Source organism: Erigeron canadensis, chromosome 6, assembly GCF_010389155.1.
Source record: "Erigeron canadensis isolate Cc75 chromosome 6, C_canadensis_v1, whole genome shotgun sequence".
NCBI classification, from domain to species: domain Eukaryota; kingdom Viridiplantae; phylum Streptophyta; class Magnoliopsida; order Asterales; family Asteraceae; genus Erigeron; species Erigeron canadensis.
In genome coordinates, this window is record NC_057766.1 from 44,296,674 (window position 1) to 44,310,635 (window position 13,962).

At 32.8% G+C, this 13,962-nt stretch overlaps 1 protein-coding gene across 1 annotated transcript; it reads right to left on the bottom strand.

Annotated features, from left to right (window-relative positions):
* Positions 1–1,938: 1,938 nt before the first annotated feature.
* On the bottom strand, positions 1,939–6,839 carry LOC122604055 (dipeptidyl aminopeptidase 4). Its single transcript, XM_043776953.1, has 6 exons — positions 6,752–6,839; positions 5,896–6,447; positions 5,628–5,816; positions 4,755–4,784; positions 2,956–4,041; positions 1,939–2,615 (listed from the first exon to the last, which is right to left on the bottom strand). Exons 2-6 carry the CDS (start codon positions 6,325–6,327, stop codon positions 2,064–2,066), a joined length of 2,289 nt encoding a protein of 762 aa, XP_043632888.1. The 5' UTR covers positions 6,328–6,447; positions 6,752–6,839; the 3' UTR covers positions 1,939–2,063.
* Between the last annotated feature and the right edge of the window lie 7,123 nt (positions 6,840–13,962).

Below are 13,962 nucleotides of genomic sequence, written 5' to 3' on the forward strand. Positions count from 1 at the left end.
TTTTTTAATCTGTAAAAAACATGAGGGCCCAATCATATCTAAATATATAATTCATTATTAAATACGTAAGTCTTTGCATAGTATTGTTTGCTTTTTTTTTTTTTTGAATTAACATATATAAAACATTATTTAATCATGTATATCTATACTAGTATATGCGAATTGACCAAAATACTCTTAATAAATTAAATCATCATCAATCCTTAACATAAAATTACACCATTAGTGCATTACATATTATAAAATATCTCTACTAACCCCCTTTATATTAAATACCTTTACCTACACCAATTGATGCCGTCACCACCGTCACCATCCGCCGCCTCCATCACACCACTGTAATCGTTGGCTCGTCACCGCATTGCGCCGGTACCATGCTCGTCTATTATAAAAACAATAACACTTTATTTTTGAAAGTGTTGAAAAATATGTAATATTTTCACTTAGCACCCTATGAAATATTTTCACCTACACTACCTTCTTAACATTGATGATTAAATTACACTATCAATCCATTATCTTTTAAAAAAATCTTTATTAACCCTTTATATCAATTACCTTTACATCAGTTATCTACACCACTCAACATTTCATCTACCATCAACAGTCACCCCCACCATCATATCGTTGCCACCACGACCACCACCACATTGCACGGGTAATATATATTTGGTAGCTAATAGATAGATAAGAAGTGTACGAGTATGATATTCATTAGGATTAAATTAGGATTTCTTGAATTTGGTATTTATTATTTAACGAGAGCAAGTACCCACACTTTGTGGCGGTGAAATGGTGGTGGTGATTCCTAGGTCATAGAGTATGATAGTCAAATGTCTTAGTCGTACGGACCCCGTCATCGGATTTAAAAATTTGTCGAAAGTATATCGAATGACATCTCTAATGAAATAGCATGAAATTTTAAGACCACCCACACAATTTTTATAATTTATCGACGTACGGTTTTTGAGATAAAAGATTTTGAATAAATTGGAGGAATAAATGATTTAAGGAGGAGAGAGAAAAAAGATGATTAGTTGAGAATTGAGAATTGAGAAGAGAAAAAGGGTATTGTATTTATTTTAAGTAAATATAAAATAGATAAGAGGGACATTTTGGGGAAATACTTAAAATCAATATTAAAAATTTCAAGTTCAATATTGAAAATGTAAGAGAAATCTGCTTTATAATATAGTATAGATTATGATTTTTTTTTTATTTTTAGTAAATATAATAGTACCACACATGTTGATTATTAAAGGATACAATCATGGTTAAAGTAGGTCGTTACCCGGCTAATTCATACTCTGAAAAAAGTTGTCGGTTCAATTTGATGCGTACAAAAAAACCGAGTTGGAACCCGTATATGAAAACAAACCAGAAACTGGTCAACAACTGGATTTGACCCAACCCGACTTTGGGTTTTCGGATTTTTTATTGGCTTGAAACCGATTGAGATCAAATCGGGTTCGGTTTTTGGTCATAAAAAACTGGTCAAACATGGTCAATACCGGTCAAATTTTGACCCAAAACCGGTTTCAAACCAGGTCGGGTTGAGTAATAACCGATTTTTGTAAACCACTAGGTTTAACACCACATTAAAAGCGAATCATACATATACTCGTAAAATTAAAAAGCAAAATTAAGTAACAATACACTCAAGAACGTGGTAATTACACACACTAAATCTCTGTTTGAAGGGACATCATCACGGCACACGCAAGCATTCATGATATCACATAGGTTAAGCCTGCAAAGTAGGTAAAAAATACTAAAATATCAGGCACTAGGTTATGTTTCGATTTGTTTTAATATAAAATTTTCATGTTTGGCAAGTTTTTCATGGTAACTGTTTTTTTTACTAACAAAGCTAAAAGAACCTGAAACGATTTGACCCCCATCCATCTTAATTGATAGTATAAACGCATAAACAACGACTCAATATAACTTGTATGAACTCTGCGATTCCTTATGGTGTTTAAGGGAACAATGAGAAAAGGAATATACTATAGAAAAAGGGTTGGGTTCCTAAAAACACCTAAAGAGGCTATATCATACTTCATTCATAAACTCCTTTGTATGAAGTCCCAAATTCTTTCTTCCATGTAAAGCCGATCCTTAAGAGGGCGAGGCATATGTCGTGCGTCAGGAAATATCAACAACTCGTAACCTTTTCGAGCTCCCACCAATGCATTCACGAGCCTTGCAGTATGCCTGAAGTGCACATTTTCATCGATCAACCCATGAACCAACAACAACTTACCATCCAGCTTGCTCACATGATTCATTACCGAACCAAATGAATAACCGGATTCGTTCTCCTCGGGCGTTCCCATGTACTTTTCAGTGTAAAAGGAATCATACCCATCCCATGAGGTCACAGGTGCACCCGAAACAGCACACTTGAAAACATCAGGAAACCTTGAGAGAGTAATGGCAGAGAGGTACCCACCATAGCTCCACCCATAGAGTCCAATGTGACCTGAATTTGCCAGCCCTTCTTTTATTAGCCATTCGGCTCCAGAAACCTGATCCTCGGCATCAAAACGCCCAAAATTGTGCTTCAGCGCAGCTTCAAATGCTAGTCCTCGCCGCGAGCTACCCCTGTTATCCATCTAAAGAAAAGGTCGATTCAGGTTGCATTATACTCTTAACAAGTCTAAGTGTAAAAATTAACTAAGAAGGGATGCTGATAAAATAGATCAATACAAGTGTAGGCGATGCTTACAATGTCCTATGTCATTTTATCATAATTTTGAAAGAGATTGCGAGTATTCCTATATTAATACTAAACAGATGCTCGCGCGATGCAGCGACGACGATGGTAGAGGTGGCGTCCAATTTTGGTAGATTGATTGCTTTTTTGAGAAACGGGTAGGGTACATTTGCTTTAATAGGTATTAAGATGCTATAATTTAATTCGAAGAATACACTACAAAGTGTTGAAATACTAACCTTCCATACTAGGATGCCTTTACTTCTTAAATACTGAGCTCTCATATCAACAGTGTTAGCCCATGAATCACTGACAAGCTGTACACCTGGTCCACCATACATGGAAATCATGGTATTATATGGTGGAGGTCCAAACTTTTCTTCATCAGGCTTATATAAAGCCCCATATAGAACGGTACCATCTTTTGCTTGAATTTGATAAATTTTTGGAGGCTCGAGTTGCAGCTTCTTGACTCTTGGAATTGTAGACGGTTGTTGCTCATAAAGGGACATAATCAGGCTTCCATCATGCAAGGAGCAAAGTAATACTCTAGGTGGAGAATCGAGAGAATCATAACTATCCACAAATTTCTGCATCTTGTGATCAAGTACCACCACATGCTTACCCTTTTCACGGGTCAACTTGACCGGCTTTTCAACAGGGTTCTGTGGGAACAGTTTAGCACGATACAGATGGCACTCCAAAGGGCCGTCTAACGTTCCAGTGAAGTATATGAAACCCGATGCTTCATTTACCCCCACAATCTGCTCCACCATCCATTCACCTTGTGTTATTGGTCCAATGCAGAAGCCATCTTCATCATGCAGATAAAGATGTCTAAATCCTGTTTTTTCACTAGCCCAGAGAAAACCACCTCCTTTATCCAAAGGTGTGAAGCAATCATGTAGGTTGACCCACATTTCATGTTCTTCAACCAAGATACACTTTCCTTGGCCTGTTTTAATATCAAACTTGAGAAGTTTCAATTTGGAATGAGACCTGTTTAATATTTGTGTAACAAGAATATTTCCACGCATCCAGTTGACTCGAGCCAGATATTCTTCATCGGTGTTTCCGTCACCCCCGCAGCTAAGATCCATCCAGGTCACCGGTCCTCCGATTACAGGTACAACTCCGAGGCGGACCTTGACATTTGAGGCCCCGGCAAAAGGGTAAGCATGATCTTCTTGAGCCTCTAAACCAACTGTACTCTTACCCTGGTGCATAATTCTGTAAAGAGGTATCTCAGATGAATCTACTTCTGTAAATGCTATGCATTTGCTGTCTGGTGACCACCAGTAGCCATTCTTCCGGTCCATCTCTTCCTATTTTACCAACATTAAAAATCTCTATCAATTGTAACCAACAATGGCAGTACTTATAAATAACCTTGCTTATCACTTAAAGAAGTTGTCAACAAACTGACGAAACCAGTGACAGAGCCAGAATTTCATTAACTCCTATCATATTTAAAAAATGTAAAAAATCTCCTAAAAGAATTTATTAGAGCCATCTTCAAAAATGTAAAAAAAAATAAACATAAAGACAAAGGCTCTAAAATGGGCCCCTAAAAGAATTTCATTAACTCCTGGTTTAGTCAAATTTGAAAAGAACATAACTTTTTTCACATACAGCTATACTATTAATGTACTACACATTTACCCAAACAAAAATACACTTTTTCCTAACTTTTCTTTTTCCATTAAAAATCAAAACAGTTAAGTTATTTACTCTACTAATGGAGAATCTATGTCAAACTAATGCTTCCAAGAGCAGTGACTTCCAAAGAAGAAACTTACGACAATAAAGGTGATATTTGTATGTACTCTATATTTATTTTTATTTTTTAGGGGCAAAAATATACATATATATATTCTTAAAATTTTAAAAAAAAAAAAAAAAAAAAAAAAAACATGTACCAAAATTGGAGTGAGAGCAGTTGCCCACACTTCCCCCACCGTGGATCCTTCCATGGACGAAACAATATAAACATTGTGTGTGTGTGTGTTTGATAGAGTTGATAGAGCAAGAATCTTACCTGTGCTATATATTCGGCAACAGCATGCATCTGTCATAAGCAACAAAAAATTAATGCCATTTCTACTGGACAAACTACTTGAAATGGCAATCTTTGCATTGAACACTAAATCACAAGCAGAATAACAGAATTAGTGTACATGATATAACATAAAGTCAGAAAAGATTTTTTCCACCCAGATCATTATTCTTAGTAAGAGACTGACTTGAAGTTTATTCCTTGGGCAGTATATAGTACGGAGCAAATTCTTTTCTTCAACACCATTACTTAGTGATTCCAGCTTATTATATTTCAACTTTGACCCCAAGTGCACTAGTTTACATAAGGAAGACACTGAAGACATTTGATCTCTCTAACAGAATCAATTTCAACATTTAGGCTTCTACGGTTTCTATATGCATGTAAACTTTTCGTATTTACCTACCAGAAAATCACCCCTGCGTTTGATGTATAAATTATGAAGAGCTCATGACAAGGGTGTTTGGAATGTGCACTTTAAATGTGATTTCTGGTTATTACGACTTCAAGTCTTGATAGCTAATTTCTAGATTTTGAGTAGCACTCTGGATTATTACTTCCCTAAGTATATTGTAACGAACAATCAATACCATCAAAAGCGATTAATTGATTTTTGCAATTTTAACAACAGAAACACATCAAAGACTATCTCATGCATCATATCCTAGATCATCCAGTTTCTAGTGACAAGTTATTTAAGAATCCCATGCGCAACTTCAGGATCATCAATAAAAAGCAACAACATAGATAATTGAGCTCCAATTAAATTCATACATATGGTACAAATGCCATGCTAAAACATAATCATAGTAGTAACAGAAGTTTGTTCATGCAGTTGTATGATGTGACACTAACCTTTGTGGTACCATTAGCCCCAGATGTCAAACGTTTTGACCTGTTGTACAGAAGATCTAATGCATGTAGCTCGTGATTCTTTATATAAGCAAGCATAGTACCATCGGGAGAAAGATGAGGATCAACGATTGGGGAGGAATCGCTAGAAAGCTTGAGCTGTGGTTGTAGAGAACGATCCATGAAATATATCTGTGCCAAAAGATGAAAGCAATAAAGGAAAACGTACAACTTGTCACATAGTAATTGAGTGATTGTGTAGAATTCTAACCCCGGCAGGCAAAGGCACCATAATTGTGGTCTTCTTGGAGCTTGTTTTGACCCATTCGTAGCTAGTGACTCCCAAACCACGCTCTCTCAATCGTTCCCTCCTGAATTTCTCTTGTTCGGACAGATTATCTTCACCAAGGCCACCATCAGGAGGGGTAAAAAAGAGTTGTTGCTTACAAGTAGTGAGATCAAAGATGAAGACTTTTCTGTTCAATGATTGATCGGGACTAAACAGGTATGATATAAGATTATCATCGGGACTAAAAGTAACACAAGTCGGAGAGGCATAACCGGGCAAGGGATACTCTACTATGTTGTCGATGGAAAAAGGGACTTGGGCATCACTGGGAAGAGGTTGAGGCATGCTGGAGGAGGAGGAGGAAGAAGAGAGCTTTAACTTCTTATTATAAACACTTGTTTCACCGGATTGCATTAGTTCAGGCAAGCAATGAACTAACTTTACTATATAATGAAGTTGGATTTCATGATTCTACTATACTAGCGCTTGTTGAATGGATCCAAGGTTTTAGGCACTTGGGACTTATATGCTGCTCTGCAGGCACAATGTTGTAGGTCACTTGTGAGATACAGATCCACAAAATTATTTTCAACATTTGGATATTATTCAATCAATAACAGTTGTTGCCGCAGTATCATCATAAAACTAATTGCGGGGTAAAAAAAACAAAGAAACAAACAAATGCAACATACAGAAAGGATATTATTATTATTATTATTATCAAATGAAATAAAACCCTAAAACCCCCCAAATCAATTCAATTCCATTCTTGTAATCAAAAAAAGCACATACATAACAATAACAATCATCCTCATAAATAAAAGAATAAAAATTAAACCTGAAAATAATAAAAGATGCAAAGTGTGATCACAGGACGGATGGATCAATCGAAGGCGACTCTATTTTGACTTATTATTATATTATATATATATATACTCCTATATTGCTTTGTTTTTTGTTTTCCTCCATATTTTTCAATGTTGAATCAATAAAATTTGGTTGTTTATTTTTAAAACGAAATGCATTTTTTGTCCTTGTGATGTTAACTTACTGGCAATCTTAGTCCAAATAGACGGATCCGTCTATTTTTTACCGTTAAGGATATCATCTGCCCCTCACATGAGGGGCAATATTGTCTTTTCATATAAACGAGAATTATACTTGCAACTAACCCAAATACATATATCTTTCTAATTCATTCTCAGATCTAATTCATTCCCAAACTCATTCAAAAAGTAAAAATTACAAATTTATTTTCATATATAAATTACATTATACATATATTACCTTTGAATTAAAACCAAACAAATCATTAATTTGAATAAAAAATATGTTTGTGTAACATCATATTGATAAATACATTAAAAATGAGAAATAAAATAAGAAAAAAAAAAGTTATGAACATGACAATTCATAAATGAAAAATTCAGACACTAGCGATTCACATTATCTAACAAGATTTTACTTCAATTATGGAAAGATATATGTATTTGGGTTAGTTGCAAGAAAAGTCCTTATTTATATGAAAAGACAATATTGCCCCTCACGTGAAGGGCACATGATGTCCTTAGCGGTAAAAAATAGACGGATCCATCTATTTGGACTAAGATCGCCATTAAGTTGATATCACGAGGACCAAAAACACCACTTTGCACAAGTTTGGATGAGTCTTGCAAATGAGGTGATAACACAGGGACCAAAAATGCATTTCGTTCTTATTTTTATGATTGTACAATTGTATACATACAGTGTTGTGTATGAATCAATATTACTTTGTTTTTTGTTTTCCTCCAGATTTTTCAATGTTGAATCAATAAAATTTGGTTGTATAACTGTATAATACATACAGTGTTGTGTATGGCTAAAAATGGTTGTGTGTGGATCATTTTCCTGTTGTGTATGACTAAAAATGGTTGTGTATGAATTATTTCCCTTTTAATAATGTTTTATACTTTTAAATATATTCCATATATTTTTTTTTTTTTATGTACATAGTTATTTTCGTTCTCGTATCTTGAATTTTTTATTTTTGCCGTTTCTCGTTCTCGTATCGTTCCTATTCCAATTATCGTACCCATCTCGGCGACATAGGTTGGTTACCATGTGAATTTGATGGAATCAAAATGTATATTATCTGTAATACTAGTTTTTTTTCAAAGGTTTTTTTTTATATAGCTATTTCAAACCTGTTAATTTTGTTTATCGATTATTAGTCCATCTAAACTTCGTATACATATGTTTCGTTGTTTAGTTAATTATTCTAGGGAAATGATAATAATACATTAATACCCCGGGTTATGTTTGATACGTTATTATGCACTAAATGTTGTACATTACATATCAATCCATATATATATAGGAGGTGATTATATTCAATGTGCAAGTGTTTTATGCATGTAATAACGTACTCTTTCCGTCCCATTAATAGTGTCTTATTTTAAATATTCAAATTATTTCTAAATTTATTATATAAAACTTGGAAAAAAAATTATACAATGAAAACACCAATAAAATACAATCAATTCGTTATAATATTCATCAAAGAAAATTATTTAAAATCAATGTTAGAAGAAATTAGACATTGAAAATTTAAAACATGACATTATTAATAGGAAGGAGAGATTTCCAATTATTCAATTATTCTTTATATTTTTATTTATTTATGTATACAAAAGATAAAGTAAAAATAAAAATTAATAACATAACACTATCATCATAAAAATAAGATAAATGATACATACACAACCATTTTTAGCTATACACAACACTGTATGTATTATACAGTTATACATTAAAATCATATAAAACATGGAAAAAACATGTTGCGTAGGGATCACTTCCCTTATTAAAATGAGTTACAATAAACATGATACTAATATAATTTTTCATACACGTGATAATAATTGAAGGTATAAATAAAAATTGTCATTAAAAGATAGTTAGTAGCATCATTTTTTCTCTAACTATGTAAAATCATCGACTTCCGTTGTGTGACTTTACGAATTATGATGACAATATAACATACAACAAGATGGATATTTAATTTATAATTAATGGGGTAACAAGTATGCTGTTAGAAGTATCATACTTCTATAATTTTGTGAGGGGGAAAAATTTTCTATTTATACATGTGATTTTTATGGGGATGGGAGAGGGGGGGGGGGGGGGGAGGAGTTTGTGAGGGGAAGTATGTTTCTTCCCTACTGTTAGAAGCATATTGATTTTTTAGTAGACTTTTGACAACCACTTCCAAATTGATTTTTTAGTAGACTTATATATTTATATATTAATATTAATTTGTATGTGTATGTGTATGTATGTTTGGATCCATTCGAGTGCATTCTTGAGTTTTATTTTGAAGAGATTAGAAAAGAAAGGGTAAGAAATTTTTAGTTTTTGTATTCTTGACTTTTTGTTTTAAAAGAAAGGAAAGAGAAAGAAAGGGAAAAATAGGATGTTTTGATCCCAAAACTTTCTTGCCACTTTTGGCAAGATTTGGAAGGAAAAGTGGTGAAATTATTATTATACCCCTCAAACTTATATAAAGGTTTTAATTACTACAAGGCTATAAATGTAAAAGTATATCTTTTTATCCTTTCTTTTCCTTCCCTTCTAACTCTAGAATACATTTAACTATCAACTTTCTTTTCTTTTCTTTCAACTCGAGAATGACTCTTTTTTATGTAATTATCTATCCTTTCTTCCCCTATCCAATCTTTTCCTTTCTTTTCTTTTAATAAAAACTCGAGAATACAGTGTTCAATTATTCAACAACATTCTCCATTCTCAAACATATCTCTAGATCTTCTACAAGAATCTCATTTGATTTTCACCAACTCCAATCTAAAACATACAACTTTATGTGTAAGTATACATATCAGTATACATATATGGAAGAAGAAAAGATTCCTCCATCAATCTATGCATCAATCATCCATCCGATCTATATATACATATATATATATATACTAGGTATTTTACCCGCGCGATGCGCGAGTTGTCATAATTATTTTTCAAAAATGTTTAATTACAATATATAATAACACGACGTTATGAATGAATTTTATTTTGTTGGTTGGATTAATCTTAAACACTTTTGCCTCAAAGAAACAAATAAGTAAAAATCATTTTGTCACTTGTACCTTGTATCATTTGAACAATATAATAATAATAATTCAATAACCATTACGATTTTGGTCCAGTGGTCAGAGTATTTCCCCTAAGAGGTTTTATCCGTGGGGTCGTGGGTTCAAACCCTACCAAAAACATTTGAGGAAATTGTAATGTTATACAAATCCAACACATGGGAGAACACCCCTTAAGGCATTATCAGAATTCGAACTTGAGTTAGACACATCAATTCCAAGGTTTTACTCGTTCTTCTTCTAGCATTCAATTCAAAATAATACATAAATATTCAATAAACAAATATATAATTTTTATGATTTAAGTAGACAATATCAACTATTAAAACTTCAATGTTGAATCTCATCATATTCAAAGATTGTACCATTTTTTTTTCTCTATATACGTACGGGTTTTTTTTTTAATTAACAAATTTCCTTTTTTAATTTTGATATCATTCATCTATTTATTATTAGTCAACCTTTTCTTCGGTTTTATTTCTTTCAATCAGACTTTTAATTTTTTTTTCCTACTTCTCATTTTTTATTCGATACATTCTTTTCCCAAAGCCTTTTCTATTTACTTGTGCTCTATAAAAATGGCTAGAGAAAAGCCATATCAAATGCAAGTAACGTAATTATTTGTGAACAACATTTGTATATCTCACCATGATTGTGCAGTTTGCATAAATAAATCCATACTTTAAACAACTAAAGATATAAAATATCATGACGAAAGAAGTACCCTTACACAACTATGTCGAACAATCCCTTTTAAGAATCCTCATTCTTCACCTTCAACAGTTGTCATTACCCATATTAAATCTTTAAATACACTCAAATTCACTAACCAATTCATATCAATATAGTGACCTTCCTTTCATGAAAAAAATAAAGCCTAAAAACCCAAATTATATGCAATTCAAATAAACAAAAAAGCTATATAAAAACTTACAGATTTAGTTGTAATGTGTAGAGCAATGAAGAAATATGTGACCGAAAAATAAACAGTGTATATATATAGTAGACATTGGTATGATTTATCCTATTAGAAAGATTTTAATTCCTATAATTAGAGGATTTGTTAATATTATTTGATAAGTTAATGGGTTTGTTTCTTGTTAGTGATATCTTTACCAAATCAATGGGTTCTTTTTAATTCATAATGTTTACGGTTTTGATTTATTTCACTTTTTCTTTATTTTCATATTTTATTTATATAATACATTTAATTTTTTTTTATTATTTACACAAATATAAAATAAAATATTGTAGAAAAGTATGAAGAAGCCACATAAGACTATTCCTATGTGGCAATTTTATAAGGTGGTTCTAAGTTGCAAATGCTTTAAAATCATTCGGTTAACTACTGTTTTAATAATTATATAGATTTGTGTATATATGTCTATGTTTCTATCTATTATCTCTACATGAATGGATCCCATATTCTCTCAAGGGCACCGCTGCTGATAAGAGCACCGTCGCTGCCCACTATATTCTGTTGCCGGAAAATGACAAATATATCCTGCCATAAAACGCGATTTCGCGGGGAAAAGCCCCCCTCTTTGGCTACTGTTTTTCCGCAACTGAGAAAAGTCTCACCAGCCCCTTTGCTTCAAAACGCCTCTGCCGCCGGCCGTCAGAAAACCCATCCACCGGAACAAAGCTTCTTTTATTCTTTCCCTCTTTTTCTTTAGTTTTTATATAGGGGATAACTTGGATGATGTTAACATTATTTTGGTTGGATGATGTTGCTCTCACAAACCATTAAAATCATGGGGGCTTTTTGACATGTGTAGAAATTGATTCAAGTGAGTTTATGAGAGCAACATCATCTAACAAAGATGATGTTAACATTATAAATCATTTTCCTTTTTATATATGTTCTTTTTCTTTAGTTTTTATATATGTACTTATGTAGGTTGATAATTTGGATATGAATTACTCTAAGTCAAAAGTCAAATAGAGGATATGGGATTTGTCCATTGGCTTCGAAGTTCAGGATTTTTATAGTTTATGTCAATTTTTTTTTTCCTTTCAAATTAAGTATTATCTATGCATATTTATGTGGTGATTGAATATACATACAAGTCATTTTTTCGGTTCAAATCAAGTTTGGGATTTTCTTTTTTGAACAGCAATCAAGTTCGGGATTTTTTTTGTTTATTACATATTGTTTGTACACCGAACCGAGGTTAGGATGAAGATGGGGGTGCCAAAATGGACTTTTCCCTAGGGTTTCCTAGGTCTTCGATTTGTCTCAACAATTTCCTTAATTATCTGCTCATAAAGATGGAACCGAATCCCTTTATTTATGGATAATTAGTTCCTTTCCTTTTGCTTTGCCCGACATCTGATGTTCTTTCGTACCGCAGCGCATTTTATTAATGCTTCGTGTGGTTCGTTCTGCGTATCGCATGGGGATACACCATCAAACCCCCCAGTCTAAGGGGACGAGTTTTGCAAAAGACTAGTGGTCTTGGACTTTTTCCTGCTTTTTATAATTTTCAAGGGGTGTTTTTTTTTTTTTTTTTTGTAAAACGTCCCCTTTTAGTTTAAATTGATTCGGAGGATAATTACTTTTGGTAGGTTGGCTCGTATCTCAAGGTGCCATAATCTAACGGTTCTGGAGCGCATGCAGCCTTATATATATAAATTTGATTTCTTCCTTTTTCTTCTTTTATTTCAATCGTCTCGAAAACTTCTCTCTCTTAGGGTTTCCGCCGTGACTCTCTTCCGATTTACTTCGTTTAGGTATGTTATTTTCCTCTGCGTTTTTAAATTTGCTTTCCTTGTAATCATTACGATGCCAAAGTCCGGTATTGAAGTGACTGAATCGACCGTGTTAAGCATAAACACAAACATGACCTGTTAAGAATTCGTGTCATTTTTTCCGGACACGAACACGACACGACACGAAAATTAACAGGTACACCAGTTAAGAACCTGTTTATATAAATTCTATAATCTATTGAAGTCTGAACTCTTAACTAATAAAGTAATACTTTTAACAAAATCATCAAATTAACAATACAAAAGTTCCACAAAGTCTTAATTAATACATAACCATAAAAATCCATCAACAATACACTAGTTCTTGAAAGTCAAATTCCGATGACTTTGCTTGTATATCTTCCATTATAAAGCCAAATCAAACCTGAAAAAATAGTGATTTTTAATAACACGAATCAAACCTATTACAAACTTGCAGAAACATATTACATTTGATAACGAACAGAAAACCATAAGCATATGCTTAAGTGACATGATGCAAACTTTGCTTAAGTTTGTAATTTACATCTTTGCTTTCAGCTCTAAATAAACGGCTGGAAAAGTACATAAGTTGAGCCATTTAACAAAAACATTACATACTCAAAATTTGTAATGTTATTCTTTGATTTCGTTTTTTAGCTTTTCGTTTAGAAGTATATAGATTATTAATAACATATAGATTACTAACATAAAAAGTGAAACAAAAAAATAACAAGAAAAAAAATCAAGAAGAATTCAATTGATGAATCAACTATTATTTAGAAGAATGAATCGAGTAGCAGAATTAATAATTAAAAAAAAAGGCAAGTAAAAAAATCAAGAAGTTACCATCAGTTCGAGATCAAGATCGATTGATGATTGATGAGTTAATGATTCAAGATGAAGATCGGTTTTGTATTGATGATGGATTGATATTTGATAATTTGATCTTGGATAGTTGATGTTGGATCTTGGAAAGAAACGTAAAAGGGCCAGGGAGTGAAGGGGTGGGACTATGGGAGATTGGGAGGCGTATAGAAAATAAAAGGTATTTAGGGTTTCTTAGTTTTAACATGTGATAAGTGTCCATTTTGTGATAAAAACCCTTAAGAAAAGGCTTCATTTCTATGCTTAAATAAGTTATTATTCCGGAACTATTGGTACTTAATGAATG

What these genes read in the sequence shown, in the direction of transcription:
- LOC122604055 (XM_043776953.1), bottom strand. Translation starts at nt 6,327, where the DNA reads ATGCAATCCGGTGAAACAAGTGTTTATAATAAGAAGTTAAAGCTCTCT. An exon ending in TTGCCGAATATATAGCACAG is followed by an intron (nt 4,042 to 4,754) that starts GTAAGATTCTTG and finishes TTGGTAAAATAG; the next exon opens with GAAGAGATGGACCGGAAGAA. An exon ending in AAGGCATCCTAGTATGGAAG is followed by an intron (nt 2,616 to 2,955) that starts GTTAGTATTTCA and finishes CCTTTTCTTTAG; the next exon opens with ATGGATAACAGGGGTAGCTC.